The 27,813-nt window shown below is 51.6% G+C and overlaps 1 protein-coding gene across 1 annotated transcript; it reads left to right on the top strand.

Annotated features, from left to right (window-relative positions):
• The first annotated feature begins 5,147 nt into the window (after positions 1–5,147).
• Positions 5,148–27,532, top strand: NRBP1 (nuclear receptor binding protein 1). The gene is made up of 12 exons (XM_026846282.1): positions 5,148–5,231; positions 6,216–6,338; positions 6,691–6,792; positions 6,885–6,974; positions 7,496–7,536; positions 8,824–8,918; positions 12,763–12,786; positions 25,435–25,518; positions 25,761–25,819; positions 26,939–27,037; positions 27,109–27,241; positions 27,426–27,532. Exons 1-12 carry the CDS (start codon positions 5,148–5,150, stop codon positions 27,530–27,532), a joined length of 1,041 nt encoding a protein of 346 aa, XP_026702083.1.
• The last annotated feature ends 281 nt before the right edge of the window (positions 27,533–27,813 follow it).

Here is a 27,813-nt window from a genome sequence, read left to right as displayed (position 1 = left end):
CTGTGTATATATATATATATATATATATATATATATACACACACACACACATCAGGATCAAGTGCCTTCTCATCATTCTCTTTAAAATATGATGTTTGATCTTGTCATTGGCGGCTTTCTTGCTCTTGTGTTATCAGACATGTGAAATAATTACTTTCTATTTGTGTTCTGTGTGTCACGAGTGATTTTTACAAGCCTATTCAAGATTTCTACTTACAGCACTACAGCAGTGTTTATGGCATTTTCTGTCCCTTTCCTCATAATTCCTAATACTGAACTTCTAACACCTCCTGACTAGGGGATGTTTTCCAGAGTTATCTGCAGTGATTTGAAGATCTCTCTAACAACTGGAAGTATCCCAGACTAACAGAATGGACTAGTGCAGAATGACAGTAGCTAACTTGGAGTTTATCCTGTCTGTTTTTTTTCCCCTCTCCATGGTGTTTTGCATTACTGGCACTCACCTGAGTTTACTCCCCCTGGGCTCAGTGCTGAGAACTCCCAGTCAGTTTTGTTTCTGGGGGCCATGAGCGCTCTGTGGTTCGTCCTTGGTGTCGTATGTTTGATGAGGGTCTTGGTGACGGTGCAGGGGTGATAAGTGCGGTAAATACAGAGGTACTGGTGAGTTCCCAACCTTCCCGAGGAACTTCTGTCTGAGTGGGTTCTGTTCGTAGGATATTGGGTTTTCTTCCCACTCCCTTATTTATTTTGCTGTACTGTTTCTGTTCCTCTTTGGGAGTTGGGGATGGGGAATTCATCCTCCTGCTTCCAGAGTTCAGCTCAGGAAGACTGAACTCTTTGACTCTGCTGGAGTGCTCGTTTGTTCTGAAGCACCAGGTGAAACCAAGCGTTGGTCCCTTTGGGCTCCCAGCAGTCAGCTTACGTGCTTGTTTCTGTTACCCACGGAATGGACGGAACGATGCGCCTCTCCCCGTGGGCTGTCAGCAGCGGTGCTTTTTCTGTTCAAAGCCGCTTGACTCTCGCCAGAGTTTTTTGTTGTTTCAGTTGCTGATCTGCTGGCTGCAGTTACCTGCCGTGAATTCTCAGCCTGTCCCTCAGTACGCTGTGTAGCCAGACCTGTCAGAATGCTTTTGGAGAGGCTGGACTGGCCGCTGGGCTGCGTGACGGTGACTGAAAACCCACTGCTTTTCTGCAGAACGGCGGCCGCTCTTGCTGGCAGGGTGACACGGCGCTCCCCGGGCTGCCCTGGCTTCGTGTCGGGGTCTCGGAGGGCGCGGGGTCGTTCACAAAGTGCAGCTGGTGCTGGCTTGGTTCTCGAGGTGGCACCTCCGGAGCTGTTGGTGTGAAATGACAAGTGAGGGCACGCTCCAGCCCAGGGAAGCCTTTTAGTTCAGTATTGAAATGGTCAAGATGAGTTGGTTTGGTTACAGAGACAGGCTCATTGCTAACCTATTGTATCTTACTACTTGGTCCAGCACGGAGACCCAACGGTGATTGGTGATGGTCACATTTTCTTATCCTTTCGACTGCTGTATGAATTGGTTTGTACAGCCATTCCTTTCCTTGAGATTGCTAGATTACAACAGTTATTTTAATCTTCTTTTTGAATTAACACCTTTCAAGCATTTTACTACTCTGAATGTAATTGTAAAGTCAGTTTAATTATAAAACATGAAGTAGGCTTGCTGCTTTATTTTGTTAGATTTTTTTCCCCCCTTTGCCTGCAGTGTATCTTGCATTCTTTGATTTTTGTTAGGCTCCAGATTAGCTTAAAATCTGACACAGCTGCTTCTGTTTCCTCTTTCTGTTGGTAAATACTCTAGTTTTTGTTTCAGCACAGTTCAGTTATGTTCCTCTGTGGTCCAGCTGCTGCCTTCTGTAGATGTATTACCTCTGTTCTCTTGCCGAGCTGGTTGAACAGAGCTTTGATCTTTGGCCTAAACAAGTGGCCAGGGGTAACATTTTAACATATTTGTGCTACTCTTAACCAGATACATGTTTTTTTGTAAGTGTCTGTCCTAATGTGCTCCATTCCTGATTTTTTAATTCAATGTGCATTTTCATTCTGTACTGATATTCTAATTAATGTGGTGTTTTTCCAATTTTTATTCTTTCTTTGCTTTAGTGTAAATCATCACTGTTGCCTATAACTTAGGCCATTCTTTTGGTTTTGTTTTTTTTTTTTTAATTGACAGATCATGTTAAGTACAGAGCATCTTTCCAAAAGTCTGTGTTCTGTCAGGGAGAGATATCCAGATGTTTGAGGGCTATGTGAAAAATCAGCATTGGACAATTGGAATAACCTGCCTAAGGGAATTATATCTTCCAAACTTTTTCCCTTAGAGCTAAGTTATGCCTTGGAGTAACAGCATTTAAATCTCTTTTTCTCATTCCCTTTTAGGTAATTAAATTCACTTGAAATTATTCTTGAGTTTCCTTACCTCTTGTTTATATGGACAAAGAGCTACATTAGTATTTCTGCTGTAACTCTTTTGTGGTGTGGAACTGTTTCCTCTGTCGTACTTCAGAAATTCAAACTAAACTGCATTCATTTAACTTCTTTCCTAGTTTAAAAGTTACCTAGTCTACATGGGTTTGCCTGGGAAGGAAACGCTCTGGATGATACAGTGTCTCTAGGAGCACAGGGCATTTTATCTGGGCCAGTCTTCCGTCATTTCATCGGCACAGTTCATGGGCCGCTTGGGTCTGGGTCACAAAAGACCACTGAAAATTAAACAAGTTAAACGAGTCAGACTTAAATCACTGGACAGAGCTTGCAGGAATTTAGGGCAAAGTGAGGGGAGACCCTGCCTCATCTTCACCCTGCCTGGTCCCGGGTGGGGAGCGCTCCTGGGGCGAGAGCAGTGTTTCTGTTGTCTCTCCAGGGCAGGGGCTGCCTGTGCTCCCTGCTCGCCAGGGCAGGCCAAGGCAGCCTGACCAACGGGCCTTTTTTATTTCCTCCTGCTCAGGTTTGTGGAAAAGCTGAAATTTCTATTTGTCCAACTGCCTCTGTTTACAGTGGTGAGAAGTGCCACACTGGTTCTGAATGGGGTGGCAGAGCTCGCAGGCACCCGCAGCGCTCTCCTGGGATAGAGGGTCCTGCTCTGCCAGCCTGGAGAGGGCTGGGGGCAGTGCTTTGGCACCCTGAACAAAGGAGGCATTGCTGACCACTTTTCAGTTGTCTGTCTGCATTTTTCCCTTTTTATTCTTCTGCCCAAGCGTTTGAATCTCCTCTTGAGCTGAGAGTTACCATCACTGATGTCAGATGGGTTTGGTGTCTTGAGTCATATCTAGTGCCCTGCAAATTGCCTGTGAGTCATGGAAATGATTTACGTTGAGTAAACTTGCCCGGAAATGGGAGAAGATATGACAAATCCACATCCACTGGCTGTACTATCAGGGCAGATTTTGAGTAGTTGGCAGTACTCGAGGACTTAATTAATCCAGTAAAGCCAGAAGGTCTTTGAATAGGCAGCAAGCATGACGAAGGAAGAGAGTACCGAGGGATGTGTGGGCACGGGGTGTTGGTGGTCACGGCTTTTGTCCCTGCAGTGCTAACACACACCTGCCTTTCCCTCCGCTGGGGGCTTCTTCAGACTTTTCTTAAGTGAAAGCCTTTTGGCATTCAGCTTTATCAGTTGTACTGGGCATTCTTATAGTACTGTCATTCCTAAGATGATACTTAGACTAAAACATGAAGGAATAAATGTTCTGTCCTTTTAATTATGTTCATTCTTTCAGCTTTTTTTATGATGAAACAAAACAAGCCTGACATGGTATTTAGATGTCAGTATCAGTGTGTCTCTCTCAAATCAAGTTCTTACGATAAATATGATGAATGTAGTCTTACATCAAATCTCAGCCCTTTCACCTCTCAGTTATGCGGGAAGAGAATGGAATTGTTCACGTGAAGCTGCTTGTCTCCTGTGATTGTTTTCCATAGCTGTTTCCTGAGCTCAGGCTGTCTTTATGTAATTATGGCCTATAGTCTTTATTCCTACCCGTCACCCCATTGCATCTGGTTTTATCACAGTAATTTACTGCTCAGTTTACTGAGCAAGCTGTATCACTTACTGTGTCTGCATCACTGTTCTTGTAGTCGTTTGTCACTCCAGTGTGTCATCTGCCATTTTAGAATATTGGATGTCATTGAGCCTGTTAGGATTCCCTTGGAAGATCATAAAAAAGAATGCCAGCTGTACCGATTGGCTGTCAGTCGAAGCTGTCGAGCTACTGATGCAGTACAATAGAATCTAGGCAAGTTCAGCGGGAAGGGCCCTGCAGGGACCGCCCAGCCCCTCAGGCGTGGTGCTAAGGGCACCATCCAAGCCCCTCCAACACCGACCCCCTCCCCAGGAGCCTGTCCCGGGCTCTGACCACACTCTGGGCACAGAAACGCTCCCTCCTGCCCGGCGCGGACCTGCCCGGGTCCCGGGGCAGACCCCAGCATTTGTTCCTGTTCCCTCTCATGCCCGACGCTCCCATCTATCTGCATCCTTCAGCAAGGCATCTTGGCCCTCGAGAGGGTCAACAGCACCTCCCAGTTTGGACCCAATGAACAGGTGTTTGTAATGCAGACTTCTAAAGGCGATATTCTACAACAGTGAACTTACCACCTCAGTGGACTCCCCTCTCTGCTCACAGCCTTTCTTGTACGGGTCCTGTCGCTGGGTCAGTCCTTGTCATTATACGTTGTTTAGGAGCTCGAGTTTAGCTGATTGTTACTGTGACCTGCGTGTTCTCCTTGGTACCCACCCCCTGCAGCAGAGGTTCTTTATAAATACAAACATTAGGTGTTTCACATACAGTGTGGTCAGCTGGGTGCTGTGGGTCTGTACCCAGTCCACCAGAGTTAAGCACTGCCCATCAGAAGCTGGTTTCTTTCTCTTAGTTGTTTCCTTTAGTTAGTGTTGTGCTGCCAGTAGTTATTTCCTCTAGTGTTTAACTCATTTATTTGTTGTGGGTGGCAGAACATTTGCATGGGTTCTCATTAACAAACACTGTAGCCGAAGTGGAATAAATTTGGCCGTGTAAGCGTGGCTGCCGAGGGGGAAGGGATTTATGTGTGGTGAGGAGTGTCCAGCGAACGGGGCGTGGATGGGGTCCCTAGTGAGGGAAGAGAGGGTGAGACACTGAGCAGGAGAAGCTGTGAAATGGCCAGGACTTCGAGATCGTACGATTGGAAGATGAGTCTGGATTTGCTCACCAAGTCTCTGTTAGCTTTTACCTCAAGGGGAGAATTGGATCAGCTGAAGGTGAAGCGGTTCTGGGTACGGGGCCAGTCAGTGGTGGATAGTCATGGTTGACAGCTGGCACTTAAAAGGTAAATTCCACCCTCTGTCTCCTCTGAGTACTTTGAGATGGGAATCCAGCTTCATCACTGCATGTTGCCCGGTGCAGTGGGACTGTAACCATGAGCCCAAGCTCTGTGTGTCAGAAGTAGCCGGTACATGGCATTGCAGGGCAGCAGGACGCTCTGGGTGCTGGGGAAGGAGCCCGTACACAGCTTGGGATGCTGCTACGTACCTGAGGAAAACCAGCGTTGTGGTAAACTTTGCTGCCAGGAGTGGTGTTCCCCTGGTGTCTGTGCGGGTCTTCCAGGCTGAAGCCCTTGCCCAGCCTAGCGTGGCTCTCGCTCGGGCACTCCTCCATGACGGCGTTCCTTGCCCAGGGCTCGTCTGTGCCTTCAGTATGAGCTGTGGGTGTATTTGTGCTGGGTTAACATTTGCATTTATTAACTGAAGAAACTATTGTAGCAGCTTCAGATGTGTAATCAGTTCCTCGGTCTCTTCCCAACTCACAGCTTTCCCTTTGTTTCTCTCTGCTTGGATCAGTTTCCTCTCTTGAGTTTTGTGTCTCCTCAGCTTTCAGAGAATTCCTCCAGAAAGTTATCTGAGTTCTGGAGACTTTTTTGTATCCCTTTTGTATGGTTGGAGATTTTTTTTTGTGGTTAAATGAACTACAGGTGTAACAAAACATAGAAATCTAACGTACTGTTGCCAAAAGGCAGATTTTACTGCAGCCTTTGTGCAGTTTTCCTTCAAATACACCCAGGGCTCGCTGTGTGCGTGGCCGGCAGCATACTCAGGTTTGAGTGTGTCCCACCCCTGAAATGTGTGTGCACAGTCCTGTCTTAGAACGTTCATTTAATTGAAAGCTAATGAGGAAAGTTCAGAATACTTAACTGAAGGAGGCATGGTAATGATCTGGTCTTGCTGGCTTAGAACTCACCTCTGTGTCCATCCTCCCCCCAGGTGAATCAGCGCAACGTCCCAGGGATCGACAGTGCCTACCTGGCCATGGATACAGAGGAAGGTGTGGAAGTGGTTTGGAATGAGGTTCAGTTTTCTGAGCGGAAGAACTTTAAGCTTCAGGAAGTAAGTCCATGTATTTCCCAGCAAAATGTGGGTGGGATTATAGATATTGGTGACCTTTGGTCTGGATTGTTGGCTGGACGTGGAGAGCTGCGCTGCTCAGGTGTAGCCTGGCCTGGGCAGAAGGGTGAGCGAGAACTGTTGTGCTACTTCCCTGGGCTCTTGTCTGGATGAACTCTGTGATCAAACCATGCTCAGCTAAGGTGCAGTGTGGGGTGAAACCAGATGCTCTTTGTCTTTAGCACAGAAGCCTGCAGCGTACCATGTTGTTATGGGGAGACAGGACCCAAGAAGAAGGCGAGATACGGGCTGATGTGCTCTCTGATGTAACTGTTTTTGTCTTTCTGATGTTAAGGAAAAAGTTAAAGCGGTGTTTGACAACTTAATTCAGCTGGAACATCTGAACATTGTGAAGTTTCACAAATACTGGGCTGATGTGAAGGAGAATAAGGCCAGGGTAAGTAAAGTGATCCTTCTCTTGGGTTTTCTCTCCCTCTGTCCTGCGGGTGGTAGTGGAGCAGGGGCTGATGTCTTGTTCTGCCCCCACAGGTGATCTTCATCACTGAATATATGTCTTCAGGGAGCTTGAAACAGTTCCTGAAGAAGACAAAGAAAAACCACAAAACGATGAATGAAAAGGTAACACTTTTTTTCTGTGTGTGCCTGTATATTCACTTGTTGCCATGAGCATCTGGAAAGCTCTTTCAGCAGAGGATTGTGATGAGGAGGCGACCTGGTGATAACATGTGGCTGCGATTCCTTTTTGTTACCGTAAGCTGCTTTGGCTGTGGGTTCTCCTGGGCAGCCGTTCTCTGCTGTTTGCCTTGTTGCCAGCAGTTCGGCAGCTTCACGCCTGTGTGTGACAGCCACGTCCCTGTCCGTGTGGTGCATACGGGAGAGAGGGAGGGTGTCTGTGTGAGAGGAGTCAGGAGGGGAGCTGTGTTTCTTGACCCATCCAAACACATAGAAACCGAGCACGAGAGTAAGCTGAGCACTGATCCTCTGAGCTCTGACTTCCTCCGTGCCCATGCTGGGTTAAAAGCTCAGATGCTGTAGAGTGGAATGTGTATCCCTCTGTATGAACAGGCTGTGAATCTCACAACTAGGGATTTGTTCCTCTTCCCTGAGTGACTTTTGTCCTTTTTGCTCTGTGTCTGCAGGCCTGGAAGCGGTGGTGTACCCAGATCCTCTCTGCTCTCAGGTATGCACTGCTCTGTCTAAGCATAGCCTCCTTTTGCTAGAACACTGAAAGCTGTAAACACATGTGCTGCCAAACGTGGGCAAGCTTCTTGGAGTGGAGCCTGGAGAGCACTTTGTCACCCAACTTGATTCTTATCTCAGTCACAGTCTGCAGAGTGTCAGCTGCACTTCTGTAACAATCCCAGAGCCTCCAGTTAGACAATATTGAAGCCTCTAAAATAGAGAAATGGGTGCAATGTGGGTTTTAGATCCGAAAAGTTGGGATTGATAGGATAGTGAGGGAGCTGAGCATTCTGGAGCTCTCGAGAGTATCCAGCTTTGTAACCTGGATCTAACAGTGACCAAGGTTACAAAGAAGTCTCAGAGAAATCAAATCCCTCATGAGAGGAGTCAGAAAATGTTCGTAGTCGTGGCAGGCTGCGGCCCTGTAGCCAGGCAGTGGGTTCATAGTTACTGTGGTGTGATATTGTTAGAAGGGTGTATGGGTCTATAAATTTCTTGATGATGCAGATCATCTGCCACCATCTGAGTGCAACCCAGCTGAACAGAATGTGGGGGCTTTATTTGATTTTAACGACTCTTCTCGACCTGAGCCAGAGTTGGTGTGTAGCTGATAGCAGCCTTGGGGAAAACAATAACCCAGGTGTCAGAGCACGACTCCCACTCCTTAGAGAAGATTCTGTTGCCATGTGGCTGAAGGCAGCTCTTGGTGAATGGTTGGGGTTCTGAGAGGCTTTGGGGAGCTGACAGCCCTTACGTGTGCTGGCTGCGAGCAGAAAACCGAGCAGATGGAGGCACAAAACCAGGCAGCCTCAAACGTACCTGGGAGCCCAGAGCTGAAAAGCTTTACTTATGCCTGTTGGAAAACGTGACCAGTCACGTCTGGGCAGCACTGAGGGCCTCTGGGGTGCCCTGCGAGTAGGGCCAGGATAAGGTTCTGATATTCTTGGTATAAAAGTGGAGCCCCTTTAACACCCACCTAGCAGGATTGGGATGGTTGAAGTAGTTTCTTTACCCCTGGGTTTCTTGGGAACTGACTAGAGAAAACTTTCTCCCCCTCCCATCTGGAGATTGTTTATTAGAGACAACTGCTTAATTTTCATGATTGTCTCCTCACCTGATGTACAGTCACTTAATTGTACCCCTCTGCTACTGTAAATCCCTGGCCTGTGCCCTTTGCCCTCCTGATCTCTTCTGATGTTGCTGCAGGCAGGGCAGGGGTGAGGGGAGGGACTCCTGGCCTGCGCCTCAGCAGTCTCCTGACCAGCACTCTGCTCTGACTCTCTAGCTACCTCCACTCCTGTGATCCCCCAATCATCCACGGTAACCTGACCTGCGACACCATCTTCATTCAGCACAACGGACTGATCAAAATTGGGTCAGGTAAGGTTTGTTGGAGGTGACCCTTGCCTAGGAGACAAACAGCTCAAACGAAAAAGACATCCCATTGTTTCGGGGTTATCTGGCACAATAGGCATGTCTGTACACCCCTTCCTCCACCTCCACATCAGCTGTACCAGAGCTTGGTAGTAGAATTCACTCCTGGCTGCACCACCGTCAGGCGCAGAGGGACTGGGTCTGGGTATGGTTCCCCTTGTTGACCCCTTCCTCAGTTTTTGATCTAAAGGGACTGACCCAAGAAACAGTGCTGAAACTTTCAGGTTTTGTACGCATGTTATCCTCGGATTCATCTGCTCTGCAGTCTTTTTCGTGTTAATGCACACAGAGTTCTCCTCCCCGTGTTGTGAAGCTGAGAGCTGTGTCCACTGAGGCCTCGTGAGTGCTGCTTGTGGCAGCAACATTTATAATCAATCTTGGACTCTGGCTGCAGGAACCTGCTGTCTTGGTGTCCTCATCCAGCATCACTCGCTTTGGCCTGGACTTCACTTTGCCTTGGGCCTGTTTGGCAATGCTGTGCCCTGTTCAGGCAGCTACCCTATGCTGAAATGTTCTGTTTCATAAGAAAAGTGATTTTTCTGGCAGTGCAGTGCATCCTTGCAGACTCTTTTTTTTTTCACCTTTGCTATACCTTCGTGTCTCCGAATCTGTCTGCCATCAGGATGCCTTATCTTGTACCTTGGCATAACCTGTCCAGTGACATCTCTGCTCTCTGCTGTCCAACTTCTGCAAGTATTCTCAGGCCTGAGGAGCATGCACTTGCTTTTCCTGGAGGCTTTTGTCTGTGTGAGTTCTTGGTTTGAAGTTGACAGTGCACAGGAAGGAATGCTCTGCTTCACCTGTCACCTATAAATAGCCCTTTCCTTAACCACAGACCTGTGGCTTTCCATCGCAGAACTCCTGTGTTGCCTCTTTGTTCCGGAATTGGGGTCTTTGTTCCTCAGAGGTAACAAACCTCTGACACACCTTGTACCCAGGGAGGCTGTGTCATGGCAGAAGGAGCACCCAGTTCTCTCTCTGCGTGTAAACCTGGTGATTTGCTCTTCCTACAGGCTGATGACATCATGGGGTTTGCTTTATGCTCTTTCCCTGACTTTGCCCAGGTGGGCAAAATTTCCAAGAGTTGTGTACATCTGATAGCCCTCTGCTGGCAAACACAAGCAGCTCCCAGGTGTTTGATTCAGGCTGCTCATGGGAAGTCTGTTGTAGACTCGAGCCCACAAGAGATCCTTCTCTTTCTGGTTTAGTTTAAAAGTGTTATACAGCTGCAATCCTTCTGCTTGGTAGCCAGCACTTTGTAAAAACAAACAAACAAACAACCCACTTGAAGTTGGTGTCTGGAGGTTCTGCAGATCAGCAAACGCGACACTCGAGGGCATTCAGGCTCCCAGCGGTGCCCTTCAGGGGCTGTCTGAAGAAAGGTGGCTCTTTGCTTGTGGGTCGCCAACAGTGACCTCTGCAGGGTTAGAGCTTGGCCAGCTCCCTCCAGTTCCAGAGAGCTGTGAGTCTGTTGGTGCGGTGGGAGGGAGGGAGGCAGCTGGACTGGTGCACTCCGAGAGGAGCGGGTGGCTGTGCTGTAACAGCTCGGCCCTCAGCAGGAGGAGGACGCGTGCTGGGAGCGTGGCCGTGCAGGAGCAGTGCTTAATTGCACTTGTTAATGAGCAAACTTTCTTCTGCTCTGCAGCTGTAGGCTGTCTGGCTCTCCTTGTACTCAGAAGTGATTTATCTGGGAGATTCTGGTCCTTCCTTAAAGAAAAAAAGAAGAGAGCGCGAGTGGGCTTGTGGTCAGAAGAGGAATCCTCCAGAAGTGAAAGCTGTGGCTGCAGGGCAGGCTGGAGTTAAAGTTGCCAGTGTTGCAGAATGTGTTCTTACTCCTGCAGTCCCATCCCTGGGGAAGTCAGAAGGATGTCATCAGAGCGGGCGGCTGTGTTCGGGCTGGAGACCCTCTGGCACTGCTGCTGCAGCAGCCGCAGCCCGCAGCCACGTCGGCGTCTCTGACAACATTAGGCCCACGTTTATTGCTCATGCAGTTATTTCTTACAACTGGCTGGTATCCGAAAAGTTTCCTGTTTTTACTCGAAAGCAGCAAGGCAGTAATTCTTGTGGATTTAAGGGGAGCAGTGAGTCAGTGCATACGACCTGCTCTTTGATACTGTCTGCCCCCAGCACCACTCTGGACTACACTCCTGAAAGCTCCTCTTCCCTCTGTTTAAGCAAAAGAGAATGCTTGCTGAATGTGGGGCGAAAATCTGGGGGAAGGAAGCTGCTAGTGTGTTCTGCAGAACATCCTTCTGTCTGCCGGGTGAGGAAGCACTAGAAGAGCAGTGCCTGTGACTTGTGTGGCATCGGAGGCAGCTGGTGCCTGTCCCAGCCGGGCAGGGGGGAGCAGCCCTTTCCCCTGGCACTCTGTGCTGCTGCCGCAGGCTGCAGAGGCACGTGCATTGGCAGGGCAGACTGCTGCTTTTCTTGTTCTGTGTGTAATTCTGGATCAATCCTTTTTTTTCCTTAGAGCTGCCTGTGCACTGCAGGAGAAAAAGAGATCAGTTCAATAGAAGGGTGTTGCTGTTACTATTGTATTGGGTTTTGGAGGGATGAAATCTTTATATGTTGGGGGCCATCTGTGGAAGAAAAAGGAGGTGGGAAAGAGGGAGGATTTCTCATTCTGCTTAAAAGCAAAAGCCATCCATAATGTGCTAACTTTTTTTTTTTCAGTGCCATAAAGTACAGGGTTGATAGATTTAAGGAGGAAAAGTGTCAAACGGGTGGGGAGCTTTGGAGAACTCGTGGTGAGAACAGGACAGACACCCACAGCTCTTAAACTGGCCATGGGTGTTCCCAGAGACTGGAATGTTGCAGCTGCTTTCTGGTCAGATGGAAACGTTCCTTGTGAGAGGTCCAGGTGGTTTCCTGCGTCCTCTTCCCCAGGATCCACAGGCAACGCGGCCGAGAGGCAGCCTTGGGGCGGGGGGGCTGCAGGGTGCTGCGGCGGCAGGGTGCTGCGCTGCAGCCCTGGGCAGGGGGCTGCGGAGGGCAGGGGACTCAGGCAGGGTGTGCCGTGCTGCTGCCTGTCCTGGTCATCCTCATGGGGAGCGTAACAACCAGCCACGGGTGGAAGGAGGTGATGGGTTTGAATAAAAAAATCCCTCTGGGCAGGTCTTGGGGTGCCCCAGCAGAGCAGAGGTCCCAGGCTGGGGTGTCCTGCGGTGCGTCCTGTGCCCCAAGACATGGCAGTGTGTTGGTGCAGAGCGGAGGGGAGGCTTAGTGCTCTGCTGGGTGTTTCCCGATGCATACGCTCCCCTGTCTTCAGCGTACCTGACCTCTAGGCTTCATTCCATATTTAATTGCAGTCTGTCCAGAGTCTCTTTCCAGTTTCAGGCCAAGGTGCCAGGAGACTGAGTCTCGCTTGGTATTAACCCTGCTATGAAACTGTGGCCAGATATGTAAGTCTGGGCTCTGCTGCCGAGACCCATGCCCAGGAGAAGCTGCTGGGGTGCAGGGAAAGGTCGTGATCTGCTGGCGGGGTGCGAGGGGCCTGCAGAGCACTCTCAGGAGGTTTCCAGCTGCTCAGCCTCGGGGTCAGCCGTCCTCTGGTGGTCAGGTGTCTTGTCTCCCTTGCCCAGTCTGGTTCTCAGTTAGAAACACTCATGTTCCTTATGTAAATTTATTTTAAAAGGCGGCTGGAGGCAGGGCCAGGCTCTCGGTCTTGTCCACGTTTTGCCAGGATCCTGCCCTAGCTGTCTCTATCGATGTTGAGTGCTTGCTGTTTCATCAACTCATTGACTTCTATCTTGTTTTACTTCCCGCTTACGGGCTGCTCTGTTGCCAACAGTCTTTCATAGGATATTTGCTAATGGTGAGCAAACTTCTCCGCTCCTGTGATGTGACTACCACTATCTATGTAATGTACATTACTTTATTTGTGTGTGTATATATATTTATATATATACGTGTGTGTGTATCTATACTCGTAGCACACACAGCCATACACACTAACTCATTTCTGAGGTGTTCCCTTGCTATAAGGCTGGTACGTAAAACTGTTCGGCTTAGGCGCATCCCCCTTTGCAACCTGTGTTCTGTGCTGGGATGCAAACTGTCCTCGTGCTCTCGGCCAAAGCCTTACAGAGAGGGAGCGCTGCCCTTTGTCAAGTCTCCTGGTTGGTAGTTTTGCTCCTCTCCTGCTCCGTGCTAGCCCTGGCCCCTCGTGCATGCCGGCTCCTGCATGTCAAGCCAAGCGGGTGCCTTGTCCTGAGCTCTTCCCAGCTGAACTTTCCACATCCATTAGGCTCTTTCCTGCTGCTGCTCTGCTAGACTTGGCTGGGCACCAAACCTGGACTAGCCTTTGCTTTGTGCTTGGCTATCCAATTGCTTGCTTGTAGTTTTAACTCCTTAGATGTTTTGTTTTTAAGATGAATGTGTCTGGCTCCCGATGGCCAGAGAGCCATCCCACCCAAATGGGTCCCCGATTGTGACGTAAGGTTTACTCTTTGTGTTTCCCCAGAGAAGCGCTGGTTTTGGGGAGGCTTGTGTCTGAGGAGGGAGCTGGGCTGGTGGGGGCTAGAGAAGGCTTTGAGTGCTGCAATTTGTCACCTTATTAAATAGAACGCTGCATTTATGTTTAAAATAATGATTTATTTTTTGCCATCAGGGTTGTTCTCGATGGTTAGAGTTTGTTTCTACTGCGTTGGGAACCTGCCAGCTGCCAGCTGGACACGGTGGGAGGGGAAGGGCCTGTCCGGAGGGGCTCTGTGCTGCCGTTTCAGCGCGTGCAGGAGGAGGATGTGGCTGCTCTGCGTCGCCAGCAGGCCAGAGGCTCTCTCAAAAGGCTGAACCTGGGCTCTTAGGCAGGCGAGGGGAGGCTGATGTCGGCGGGGCACTGCGGGAGTGCTGCGGGGCTGGGTGCCAGCCGGGTGGCAGCCAGGCTTAAAACTGGCAAGTGTTTGTCAGAAACCAAGTCACTGTGAGCAGAACGGAGGGCTAGAAGGAGGGTTGTAGCAAGGCAAGAGGAGCCTCAGCCAGTGGTCTCCAGGCTGAAGAAGTCACTGTGGCGTCTCACTCGTGCTGGAACAGCATCAGATGGTCTTGAAATACTGAGCTCGCTTGGCTGGTTTCTTGAGAACTTGTTTTAACTGTACTGTTGTATCACTGAGTACTGTTCATGTGAGAGCTGGGAACTGTTTAATCCTTAGAGATCTAGAACAGTGATTTGGGCTTGAAAGCACTAAATATAGGGTATAAAGCTCCTGTTTCGCTTGAGCATTGAGCTAAAAAGGTTGTGAGTGACATGCTTTCATAACTAGTCTTGTTTTAGTCATTAATTCACTCCCTTGGATTTTGTTACCTGACATATAAAGACTTGTTATGCTGTTTTTTCACATCCTTAGCAGACACCTGAGACACTTAGTAGGTGACGTGGAGATAAAATAGGGGTTACCGGGATGTCTTGGGTCTGGCTTTTCTTTTTTTTCCTTCTAACTAAGGCAAGTGTGGTTTAGAGAAAAATAACAGATAGTTGAAATTAGCAGACATAGAAAAATGTATTGTAAAAGTGGGAAACTTCTTACCCATGTTGGCATTCATTTAGGAAGATTTAACTTGAATTTCTATAGTTTAGCTTCTAGCCATGCAATTTTGTGTGAAGAGTGGAGCGTGTCCTCTACCAAGCCAAACATTTTCAGTTGCTTAGAAACTTGGCAAAACTAAGGCAGACTTTCACAAGCAGAGGAGGAGGTTTGTTTCTGACTACAGGTGCTGTTTAGGAGTGAGGTCTGGCAGATGAATAGTTCTGAGTGGAACTTATTTTGCCCAGAATGTTTCAGAAAGTCCAAAATGCTGTGCAGGTTACTCCTTTCTTTAAAGGCATTGTCTCACCCTGGTCTGTGTTGTCTCTGAGACTCCCAGGGGTGTAAAAGCCTGTCATAAAGTGAAGATTCTTCACATTTGGCTTGTTCTTGAGAAACTGTTGAGTAAGCTGGGTGGAATAGCATGAGGTTAATTTCTAATTGTAATAAATTGACAGGCATCTCGTGGTCTAGCTGCTGTTCACTAGAGTGGCAAAAGTGGTCGCCAGAGACCTGCCTTGATTTTGTGTGTAAGCACAAACCTGGAGGCAGGAGGAGCTGTCACAGGTAAGTGACAATCAGTGGGCTCCTAATTGCAGTGGTTGGTTTGTGAAATTCCAGCTGACGCCTGACTGGATGTGTGTGTGTGTGAGATGATTTTGTGTGTGTGTGTTTAGGGGGAGGGTGTCGGGGTGGTTTTTTAAGTCAGAGTTAGTGGTACGAGTTGGTGCCTTTGGCCTTGTTGCGAGGTCACCGAGTGGGATGGATACTTAACAGGTTACCTCCTGCCACGCCGTGATGGTAACAAACTCTCATTTTTATTTTGCAGAAGGTTAAAAGCTGGCTCTTGCTTCGTGTGCTTTGCCTTCCTTGCTCCTTCTTTGTGCTGCTGTGAGTCATCTCATTCATGAAATACAACAGAAACAACTATCTTCTAGACTGGCTGCCATTTTCAGTTAAATCAGATCTTCTAAAAAGATTTAAATTTCCCAGTTTAGTGCTCCAAGTTATGATAATTTGCCTTTTCTGTGGTCGGATTTACTTTCTGTGTTGCATTGAAGGCGTGTGCTGCTTCAGCTCTGCTGGACTGTGTTTTCCCTCTGCCTTTACGTGGATTTCCAGGATGTGTCGGGACACGTCCTACAGACATCCAGGTCTTTGTTTACCTGTTTGGTATCAGTGTGGCAGTCACGTTTCTCCGCTCCTTTTGGGGTCCTTTGGTTGAAGGCACATGGAATGTGAGTGTTTTAGAAGGCTCCTTTATGCCAGTTCTGGAAAGGTCACTCGATACGAACTCAGCGAGTGTCTGTGTCCCTGTGCACATGCTCAGGGCCAAAGCCTGCGAATACCTGATGGGAGAGAGCGAAGAGGGGGCAGCCAGGCTCTTCTCCAAGTGCCAGCGACAGGAGAGGCGACGGGCACGCTGGAATGCAGTCAGTTCCAGCTGACACAAGAATACCCTTTTTTACTGTGAGGGTGGCCAAGCACTGGAACAGGTTGCCCAGAGAGGTTGTGGAGTCCTTCTCCCTGGAGCTCCTCAAAGGCACCCATGGGCCTGGGCGGCCTGTTCGAGCTGACCCCGCTGGAGCAGCGGGCTTGAGCTGTGTTGCACCAGGTCCCTTCCAGCTTGCACTGTTTGGTGATTTAGGCCTTGAAACACGCGGGCTGAGCAGTGTTTTCACTCTGGCTTCTGCTTTCAGGGCTGAGCTTTTCCCTTCACCTGTCACGGTCGTTTGTGCAGCTTCACTTCAGCATGTTGTGAAACAGCGGCCGCGAGAGACGTGAGGTCTGAAACTCAGGGAAGTTGAACTTGAAACACTCATGGACCCTCACTGCATTTTTGTCCAATATGCATTTGTACTGTTAAGCAGTAATAACCAAACTTCTGTTAAGCAGAGCTGCTCAAAACATGAAGTAATTTCCATAGTCACGTTTCTGAGGACTTTGTTTTTCAGTGAACATCTGGGAGTAACAGATTTCCCCAGAGCAGTGAGGCCACAGCATTTCAGTGAGTGTCGTGTCTTCTTTTTCTGATTGCCTGTAATCCTTGCACTGTGGTGTGAGGCTGCTGCAGGTAATCGGTGCCCTGCCGTTTCAGTCATGAAAGAACGAAGCAAGACCAGCAGTGCTGCTGCCCCTGCATCTCTCTTTGCTGTAAATGCTGTACTGCAGTCAGAGGATCCAGCCCTAGCAGGGGTTTGCCCGGCCCCCAGCACCTTCATTCCTCTGGTCTAGCACTTGAAACTTGGTTTTGTGTGCAGATTCCAAATCCCCCTACACACCTTGTTTGGAATGAAGCTGTTTGTATCGTGAACTCTCTCAGATAAAGTGTTAAAAGCTCATAAATCCCTGCTTAAGAGCCTGCACGCAGCCGGGGTGGGCAGTGTTCATCTTGCAGCCCCCTCTCTGTCTGTCCTGGGGTCTGCGGCTGCTCCCTGCTCCTGCTTTCTGTTTCTGTGTAATGGACGTGGTCAAACACGTCAGTTTAAAAGCCTGGATGCTTTTTCACTTAAACATAGAAATATCATCCACCGCTTCACAAGAAATTCGACACAGCATGGTCCCTTTACCTTCCCATCATTCCTTTGTGTGCCTTCGTGTGTACATGAGCCAGCGACCGGCCCTCGAACGTTGGCTGAGGGAGGGGATGGGGCTCGCCTCTGCCCCCACCACGGCAGGGCCGGGCCCAGCGCTCCCCAGTGCTGGGGCACAGGGACAGACTGGAGAGAGCCCAGCGAGGGGCCCGGGGCACGGAAGGACGGGGGCAGCTCTGCTGTGAGGAGAGGCTGAGGGACCTGGGGCTGCTCAGCCCGGAGCAGGGGAGGCTCAGGGGGTGACTCCGTGTCTGCAAACACCCGCGGGGAGGGAGCCCGGCTCTGCCCGCGGTGCCCAGGGACAGGACCAGAGGCCACGGGCACCAGCTGGCCCCCAGGACACGCTCCTCAGCGTGGGGGGGACACCGCCTGCCGGGGGGGTCTCCATCCTTGGGGCCATTAGCAGCCGCCCAGCTGGGTCCTGGGCACCCGGCTCTGGGTGTCCCAGCTGGAGCAGGGTGGGGACAGGTGACCCCCAGAGGTCCCTTCCAGCCTGAACCACCCCATGATTTTATGATTCTGTGTTAATTTCTGTGGAGGAGGATAGGTCCCTCAAGGCACATGCATCTTTGTGCGGTATCAGCTCTGTTGCAATTACCACTGCCTCTGCTTCATCTGGATTCTCTCTGCAGTAAAACTCGGGCAGCGTTTTCTGCAGAGATGAGTTCCCAGTGCTCAGCAGCCGTGTCGGTGGACGTGGTGAGACTGAACACGAGTGTAAGCACTGGGGAGCTGTTACCTAGCAGTGGGAGCTGTGTGTGGTGAGCTTTTCGCATATGGAACCTCTTTGCCCCTTCATCTCATTAGATATCCAGCCGTTAAAAATAATAAAATCCTCTTGCTGCTGGTGACTTCGTGTTGCAAATAACTCTGCAAACACTGTTTGTGGTTCCTGTTATAGATTTGCAGGGCTGTGGGATGCTTCTATTCTGTGATCACCTTAAATCTGCCACTGCTTTTCCTGTTTGACTCGGTGTTTAATGCCTGCATGCTTCTTTTTGTTTCCAAGAGCTTCCTAGTTGCTTATTTTTTAGACTTTGCCCTCCCTAATAAAAATGCATATGTCATCTTTGCGTGCAAGTGCAGTGAACTGTGAAATGGCTTCGTTTTGTGCAGCCTTGTACCGTTTTGCACTAGTGAGAATGCCTTGAGCACGAGTGCAGAGGATAATAATGTGGCCTCGCACCTCTCCTGGCCCTGTGGCCATCCCTTTGTAGTTGCAAACAGATGGTCTTGCATTCAGTTGACTATTTTGGGTCTCTGGTGCTGGTGCAGTGCCACATGTGCAGGGTGGTTAATTGTTGCCTGCTGCTGGGACTAGTTTTAAAGGTTGGTTGTTGATCCTTCCTGCTGTTGTCTTGTTTTCCTCCACGTTCTCAGCCCCCGGAAAGCTGGAGCGCAGCGTGCTGGAGGAGAGCAGAGTAACATACTCTTGTGTCAGAGAAGGCTTTGGCGTTTGAAAGGGACCCGGTGGTTCAGTGGCTACTTCAGGGGACGGGGAGGACTCTGGGGCGGACAGTCCCTCCTGCTGGCAAGGAGGAGGTGTGGAATGCGGAGCAAAGGGGGGTGCGCCCTGGACACAGGACGGGAGGCAGATGTCCTCTGCAGCACGTGGTGGGTGACAGGGCAAGTTCCTTGTGATTGGGCACCTCTGCTGAAACCTGCTGCTGGAACAGCTGGGAGGGAAGAGCGCTGAGCACGTTCTGGGCTGCACTCCTGGCAAGGAGTTCTTCACCCTGCCAGGCTCTTTGCTCTCACACGTCCTTGAGGGCTGGAGGAGTCTGGCAAGCTCTGCGTGTTCCTGCAGTAACGCTGATTATTTCTCTTTATGGTTTTGCTGTCAGATCGCGTTCAGCTTGCCAAAGGCAAGTTGCTTGTCCTATCTTCTACTGTACTTCACGTCTCTTCCCATCATCTGCCATCGTGGACACCGTATTTGGCTGAACCCTTTTCTAAAATTCATCTTTGCTTTGCTGATTCCCTACCAGGCTCGTCAATCAGGTGGTGCCATGTCTTGTTGACTTCTTTGTGGCTCGGAAAGGCACGGCCGTTGTTCATGGTGGTGATCTGGTTTCCTTTCCAACCTTGGTGGTTTGCCTCGCTCGGCACAACTGTCCTGAGCCTTCATGCGTCTGATCATTCACAGAATTGAGAGCCATCACTAGAGCAGTGGATGGCAGGTAGCAGCTGTGTGTGAATCAGAAGCGCTTGTGTCAGAGGTACCTTTGAGTGTGTATTATCTTGTACAATTAAGTGTTTTAAAGTGTGTGCTGGGGCGAAGCTCCTCCCGAGCCCCTGTCCTTGCGCAGTGGCTCGCACACCAGGGTGATGGACATGCAATAACGACCAGACCAAACCCAAACTTTCTTGTCCCAGTTCCTGAAGTGCCATCATGAGGTGTAGCAGCGTTGCTGTCTGCCTCGTTTCAGGTGCTTGCACAAGTGTTGCGGTGGCGGGGCTGCTGTCGGGGCAGGGCGGAGCAGGCTGGCTGGCGGGGCTGGCTCTGCCTCGCTCCGAGGCGCGCGCGAGGGCTCCGGTGGGCTCACGCCGCTGCCGCGTCACTTCAGCTTTACAGTAACGGGTCACCCGCTCAGGGCCTTGCGCTAAGGTCACGTGTGTCACCTCCGGCCGAGTCGCCCGTGAGCCGTGATACAAACTGCCAGAACAGGAAAGGGGCTCTCCAAGCGGGGCTGCTCGAGCCCAGCTGTGGAGCCAGGCTCTGCAGCAGTGACAAGAAAATGTGCGGAGGAATTCCCGCGGGGCTCTGCGAGCACGGGGGCGCGAGGACCAGAGTATCAGAGGAGACGGGACCCTGGGGGACCTGCAACAGCAGGCTCAGAACGGCCTGTCTGTGAGTCGGGCTTGCAAGTTCCCACAGACAGCACAAGCCCAGCTCGTCCCAGAAATGCTGGTGCCGCTGGGAAGGTTCCAGAGGACCTGGATGCAGAGAAGGTGATTAATGAGTCCTTAATGAGGCGCTGACAGCCGGTGCAGAGGTTGGGCTGGGTTCGTGGGACAGGGTGTCTGTGTTGTGTCCCCGCTAAGGTTTCTGTTGGCAGCGCCTGTCTGTGACTGGTGAGAGCCTCTTCCCCATTCCTAGCGCGGGCCGAGCAGCAGAGGACAGTGTGGCTGGGGGGCAGCTGCCCCTTGCCATCCAACACGTGGTAGCAGCTGTAATGCACACAAAAGTAACCAAAACGTCGTGGTTTGGAAGATACTTTATACTTGGCCAATACTGTGACTGTACAGAACTGTGTAGCTGTAGATGGCTTTGGGGCGCCTGTTCACTCTTACAATCCATTGTACTGGTGAGAAAAGCAAAACGAATGGCAGACTGATAAAATAAGTCTTATTTTATATCCCCAGGTTGTCTAGTTAGTTCCCCGTGGTCAGAGGCTGTTGTGCATGCAGTGGAATCGCAGAGCAGTTTGGGTGGGAAGGGACCTCAGAGCCCCTCCAGTGCCCCCCTCTGCCCTGGGCAGGGCCACCTTCCCCCAGCCCAGGTTGCCCAAAGCCCCGTCCACCCTGGCCTTGAGCCCTTCCAGGGAGGGGGCAGCCACAGCTTCTCTGGGCAGCCTGGGCTAGGGCCTCACCCCCCTCACAGGGAACAATTTCTGCCTCAGATCTCATCTAAATCTCTACTCTGTCAGTATAAAACCGTTCCCCCTCATCCTGTCCCTCCCCCCTTTCCTGCAGCCCCTTTCAGCCCTGGGGGGCCGCTCTAAGGTCTCCCTGGAGCCTTCTCTCCTCCAGCTGAACCCCCCAACTCTCCCAGCCTGTCCTCACAGGGGGGTGTTCCAGCCCCCCCAGCACCTTCACCAACCCCAAGGACACCACTTGTCACCACTCTCCGCCCGGCCATCGAGCCATTGACCACAACTCTGAGTGTGACCGTCCAGGCAATTCCTGATCCACCCGGTGCTCCATCTGTCCAATCAGTGTCTCTCCAATTTGGAGACGAGGATGTCCATGTGCAGGACGGTGTCAGATGCTTTGCACAAGCCCAGTAGATGACATCAGTTGCTCTTCCCTTACCCACCGGTGCTGTAACCCCGTCGTAGAGGGCCAACATTTGTCAGGCAGGATTTGCCCTCAGTGAAGCTGTGTTGGCTGTCACCAATCACCTCTTTATTTCCCACATGCCTTAGCACAGTTTCCAGGAGGATCCGCTCCATGGTCTTGCTGGGTACAAGGGTGAGACTGACTGGCATGTAATTCCCTGAGTCTTCTCTTTTCCCTTTTTAAAAATGAGGGTTATGTTTTCCAGTCAGTGGGAACCCTGCTGGACTGCCACGACTTCTCAGATATGATGGATAGTGGCTGAGCCACTTCATCCCCCAGTTCCCTCAGGACCCACAGGTGCATCTTGTCAGGTCCCATGGACCTGTGCACCTTCAGGTTCCTTAGTTGGTCTTGAACCTGCTCTGCTCCTTCGGTGGACAGTTCTTCCTTCTCCCAGTCCCCACCCTTGTCCTCTGCCCCTTGGGCGCTGTGGCTGGAGCACTTGGCCAGTGAAGACAGACAAAAAACTCATTGGGTACCTCAGCCTTCCCTGTATCCTAGGTACTCACATCCCCTGTTTCCTCCTGGAGAGGACCCACATTTTCTCCAGTCTTCTCTTTATCACCAGTGTACCTATGGAAGCTTTTCTTGTTGCCTTTGATGTCCCTGGCCAGATGTAATTCTATCAGGGCTTTGGCCTCTCTAACCTGATCCCTGGCTGCTCAGAGAGTTTCTGTGTACTCCTCCCAGGCTCTCTGTCCTGTCTTCCATCCTCCGTAGGCTTTCTTCTTGTGTTTGAGCTTGTCCAGGAGCTCCTTGTTCACCCATGCAGTCCTCTTGGTGTTCTTACCTGACGTCTCTTTGTTGGGCTGCATCGCTCCTGCACTTGGAGGAGATGATCCTTGAATATCAACCAGCTTTTTTTGGCCCCTCTTCTCTCCAGGGCTTTATCCCATGGTCCTCTGCCAAGCAGATCCCTGAAGAGGCCAAACTCTGCTCTCCTGAAGCCCAGGGTAGTGGGCTTGCTCTGAGCCCTCCTCGCTGCCCTCAGGATCTTGAACTCCCCCATTTCATGGTCACTGCAGCCAAGGCTGACCTTGAGCTTCACACTCCCCACCAGCCCCTCCTTGTTGGTGAGAACAAGGTCCTCTCCTGGTTGGCTCCTCTGTCACTTGGAGAGGGAAGTTCTCATCATCCTGGACTGCTCGTGCCCTGCTGGGTTGTCCCTCCAACAGATATTGGGGGGCTGAAGTCCCCCCTGAGTCCCAGGGCTTGTGAACATGAGGCTGCTCCTCTCTGTCCATAGAGGGCCTCATCCACTCGGGTCTTCCTGGTGGGGTGGCCTGTAGCAGACCCCCACTATAACATCTCCTGTCCCTGCCCTCCCTTTAATCCTGACCCACAAGCTCTCGCTCAGCTCCTTGTCCATCCCCAGGTGGAGCTCTGCTCTCCAGCTGGGCACTGGCACAGAGGGTGACTCCCCTCCTCATCCGCCCTGCCTATCCCTCCCGAAGAGCCCGTGTCCTTCCATCCCAACGTTCCAGTCACGGGAGCAGTCCCACCCCGTCCCTGCAGGTTTATTCCCTGTGCTTCGTTTGCACAGAGGTGTTTATGTTGGGCCCTGAGGAACCCGACTTACTGGCTGGAATTCCTTTGTGTGCTGCTCGGGTGCTCTCCTGCTGCCCTGGGGCCCCTCGCCTGGCTCTGGGTATCTCTTGCTGGCGCTGACATCCAGCTGGTTGGAGTGGGGTGGATTGAGGTTCTCTAGTCCCAGCAACTTTAGGTTAAAGCCCCTTTCACCAGCGTGGCAAGCTGAAGTTGCCAAATAGCTGTTGGGTTTAGCAGGGTTCACAAACCACCTGCTTGGTGCTTCATGCACACTGCATGCTGCACAAACACATCCAGCATTCCATTTAAAAAAATAATAAACTTCAGAGCAGAATGATTTCTGAAGTCTTAAATATCCTGTTCTGCAAAAACTGGGACAAAGTAATAGTTCTTGTAGGCAGGGAGCAAACACATTTGGGATCAGCGAGATCCTGTGATTGCCTTACAGCCTGGGCTCAGGGGAATGACAGAATCCTAATGGTGTTGGACACTCTGAGGAAAAATCTGTTCTTGATCGCAAACTCCACAGTACTGATGTGCGTTTCTGGAGGCGATCAGCCCGTCACTGGGCTGTGGCTGTCCTTATCTCCACCCCTCACGCCCACCAGTGCTATACTGAAGTTCTGGGCAAAATTATTTTTAATTCCTGCAAGTCTGCAGCAGAAGTTCTGGAAGTCATGTGTGGGGGGGTGTGTGTGGGGGGTTTTTTTGGTTTTGCTTTTTTGTTTTTAAAGAAGGCATTTGACAGTATTAAATTGTTTGGTTTTGCAGTGGTGAATTGTTCTTTTGAGTAAAAAAGATTAAATTACGGAGCGGGGAGGGCCTTAGACTGTTAAACCTGATCTCAATTCCTTGGCCGAGGAAAGAGGAGTGATGATGGAGAAACCCAGCTGCTGGAGACCTGGCACAGCCCCTGCTCTCTCGGTGGCTCCTGTAGCCTGGACACACACAGTGGGCTCCTTGGGGCAGATCCTGCCCCGAGACAAAAGCTGGCTCACGGCACTTCTCCGCTGAGGATGTCTGGGAACCTCTTTAGAAGTCCCGGAGTGAGAACCTGCTGTGCTGGACAGACCCTGGGTGCTGGAGGCACGGTGACAGCGGGGCTGCCCCGACGGCGGGTCTGGAGCCCCTCGTGTGCTGATCTCGTTAGTGATGAGGCTTTAATAGAAACGTGGGGAACGTGTGATGCTGAGGTGGGCCGAGGGTCCCCCGGAAGCACAGGGAGGCATTAGGGGGCTGGGCTGTTACAGTTCCAGTTGTCACTCGCCCAGCAGTGCAAAACACAGACTGCACAGCAGCCAGCCTTTGGGAACTGGGGAGGATCCGGCGTCCACGAGGTTCTCCCGGAGGGACGCAGCCCCTGGCCTGGGGCAGCGTTCGGGTCCGTTGGGCAGAGGGAGCTGGTGCGGCTGCGCGTGGCTCTGGCCAGAGCTGGCGCCGTCACCGGGGCAGCGCAGAGCCCGTCTCAGGACGAGGACAAAGGATTTAGTTTTCTTTGCTGTAGTGCTATGAAGCTGAGGGGACCTGGTGGTGTCTGTGAACTTGAGGGCGCTAGAACTGAAGTAATCTTACTGGACTCGTGAGATAAGAGCTATCATGAGAACACCCCCCATAACCTGCTCATGGATGGTGGGTCAGGAAGGTGCCTGCTGGCCATTGGAGCACGCTCCCTTTCCTATGCTTGGGTAAGATAATCCGGTTTGGAATGTGCCACACAGCAAGGGTGAGCTGAGCAACTGAGGAAGACCCTTCCTCCCTGATTAGAGCCCAAAGAAATCTCTCCTCGGGCTGGAAACCAGTTCAGTCTCATTCAATTGGGAATCCTGTTTGGTGTGTCCTGTCCTACCCAGGAACACCTGGAAGAATCCACGCGGTGTGGCACGTCCCACGTAAGCCCTCGGAGCAGGACAGACCAAACCAATTGCGACTGTCCAGGAGGGTGACGCAGTGGGAGATGGGCCTGAGACTGGCCCTGGGCAGGTTCAGGGGTGGAAGTAGAGCTTCAGGTGTGGCAGTGACTCTGCTCCCTGCCTGCCTCGGTGGTTCTCCCTGGTGGAACCAGCTGCTTAGTTCTGGAGAGTCGTTTGCAGCCTCTCCAGAGGTGGCTGTGCTGAAGGTTTGCCTTTTAGGGGGGGTCTGTACGTGTGTTCTGCTCGTGGTTCTTGTGGCTGGAGTTACCCCTTCCCCAGAGCTCTGAGTGGGTTGTGGGGGTGTCTGTAGAGGTGCCTCTGCTGTCAGGGTGTCTCTCCTCATTCAGCAGCTTTGTGTGAGCGGTGCCCTGCTGATGTGTGGAAAAGTTGCCTTGTAGGTGTGTCCCTCTCCAAGAGCCCTGAGGTGGTGACTGGTTGCAGAGATCTGGGCATCTTTGGCTGTTCCCAGGGCTTCCGTCATAGCTGGGTTGCTCATGACAAGCACTGTAGATCTAAGTGAGGTGTTGTCAGGACTTGCACATTGACAGGGAGTCCTCCCCAGCTTGTCTTCCCACGCAAGCTCTGGTCTCTAGGGCCGCTCTTGGAGAGGGACGTTAAGCTGCCTGAGTCCATCTGCTGCCAAGGAAACGATGGAGATCTGTGTCAGGGCAGGTGACCCGAGATGAGGGACTGACGAGGGCCGGCGTAGCTCCCCTGTGCTGCCCCTTTGGCACCAGAGCGCCCTGGAGCTGCAGGGGTTCCCTGGGATCCGGTTGGGGATGGGCTACAGTTCCCTGTATCCTAAACATCCATGACTTTCTTCTAGTGGCACCGGACACGATTAACAACCACGTGAAGACCTGTCGTGAGGAGCAGAAGAACCTGCACTTCTTCGCCCCGGAATATGGAGGTATGGTGTGGCTACAGCTGCAGGCCTGCTTTTGGTGGCCTTACCAGTGGTTCCAAGCTGTTCAGGCTCACGACAGATGTCACGTTAACTGTTCTGAATTATTTGCCTGCTTCAGCACTTCAACTCCTCTGTCTTTTGATAGCAGAGGAGGGAGAGAAGGCTGGAGGATTATCACAGCCTGGTATGGAGGTGGTCCTGCTGGACGCGGGATGGGCTGCTAACGAGTGTTATTTGTGTTACAGAAGTTGCCAACGTCACCACTGCTGTGGACATCTACTCCTTCGGGATGTGTGCACTGGAGGTGAGCGTGGAGCGCTTTGGCTGTGGGCAGAGAGAGCAGGAACGTGAGGGAAGGAGGCGGCTCTGTGGGGGTGCTGTGGTTGTGGGGGGTGAGCTTGCGAACCAGTGTGTTTTGTTTGGAGACAAATGCGCTTTCCCTTGGAGGGGTCCCTGTCGAGGCTCCCCCAGATGCCTTACTAAGAAGTAAATGGCTCAGTAACGTGCAGTTCTGTCTGGAATTCTTAATGTGTAGTTCATTATCTGCGGGTTTTGGCCAGTTCTGAAGTCTGACCCACTGGCTGCTGTAGTCACTGCTACAAACTGTGCTTAATGTGCCTGGAGAAAAGAACCTCCCCTTCTGGGGGCACCTCTTCTTCCTGCGCCATCTGCAGGGGAGGACGGATGCAGCCCCTAATTTCTGGGCGAGCCTGTCCCCACCTGATAGAGGTGCTGGTCACAGTCCAGCACGAGTCTGACACCCCTGATCATAACAGCTTGGTGGTTCCTCTGTCCTTGCAATCAGCAGGCCCAAGTCTAGGAAATGGGAGCTGTTGGTAGGAGTGTTTGTGGGGAAGAATTGTCAAAAAGAGCCAAGAAAGAACCAACCCAAAGAATTTTCAGCCTATGTTGTACATCCTGTAAGTGAAGCTGGAAGAGAACTGTGGCAACACGCAACTTTTAGGAAGCAAAAACTTGAGTTGAACCTTAAGGCGCTCTCTGGAATCTTTTTTCAGCCTTTCCTGGCTGGGAATTCATGTCCATGTTGTCTGGGGGCAGTTCTGGGGGGCGTCCTGTGCTGCTTTTCTGCCTGTAGCACAGAGGGGTTCGCAGCCAGGGGCACCCTGCCGGGTTCTGGCAGCCGTGCCATGCAGTTACTGCTTCGTTAGAGGGTGGGAATTACCAAGCAGAAGCGCAGACCAGTGGATGGTGAGATTGAAAACAGAGACCCCGACTGCCTGAGGTGGTGCTGGCAGAGCTTCCAGGTGCCCCTGGCCATCTCTTGGGGGGCTGGAGACAAGCTGTCGTAACCTCCACAAATCTGACCTGAATAGCACCAAGGGACTGGGCTGCCGCCCTCCCACCCCAGCTCTGGTCCCTCCCTGGGCTCTGGCCAGCCTGATGCGCTGCTCTGTGTTTGCAGATGGCAGTGCTGGAGATCCAGGGTAACGGGGAGTCGTCGTACGTGCCGCAGGAGGCCATCAACAGTGCCATCCAGCTGCTGGAGGACCCCCTGCAGAGGGTGAGCGGGGGGCGAGTGGTGCCCCGCAGCCGCGTGGGCTCCCCCAGGCCTCACCCCTCTCTGTCCCGCAGGAGTTCATCCAGAAGTGTCTGGAGCAGGACCCCGGCCGGCGCCCCACCGCCCGGGAGCTGCTCTTTCACCAGGCCTTGTTCGAGGTGCCGTCGCTCAAGCTGCTGGCTGCTCACTGTATCGTTGGACACCAGCGTGAGTGGGGGGTCCCGGGGGGCAGCCGGCGGCCCTGGGGCCTCGTCAGACGGAGCCACGCTGGCCACGGAGCCTGGAGGGCTCTGTGCCCGCCCACCCCACACGGCCTAAAGCCTCGGGGGCTTCATTCGCTTTTCTTAGGCTGGAAAGGAATTGCAGTTGTTCTATTTTTTTTTTTTAATAGATATGATTCCTGAAAATGCTTTAGAAGAAATGACCAAAAACCTTGACATGAACGCGGTGTTGGCAGAGATCAATCACGCGGACAGGGAAGGAGTCAAAATGATGTGAGTGGCCATGGTGTGCGCGGAGGGCACGGGGCACGGGGGTGAGCGCTGTGGGATCTCCTGGGGCTCTCCCCAAAGCTGGTGTCGGTATTTCACCACGAACTGGGAAACAGATGGGAGCTGGTGGTGCTGCGGGTGAAGGAGCCCTCGGTCTGGGCACGGGAAGGTCTGTGGAGGGCGACTCCGGGCTGGAGGAAGACCTTGCACCCCTGTTCTGCACACAGGTCCCGTGCAGCTGAGATGTGACTTGGTCTCCAGAGGGAGGGGTGGGAAATGAAGACGCTG

The sequence above is a fragment of the Athene cunicularia genome (genome assembly GCF_003259725.1).
Source record: "Athene cunicularia isolate RWA chromosome 3 unlocalized genomic scaffold, athCun1 chr3_part1, whole genome shotgun sequence".
NCBI lineage: Eukaryota > Metazoa > Chordata > Aves > Strigiformes > Strigidae > Athene > Athene cunicularia.
Note: the sequence above shows the minus strand (reverse complement) of the source record. Positions and strands in the feature narration are given on the sequence as shown.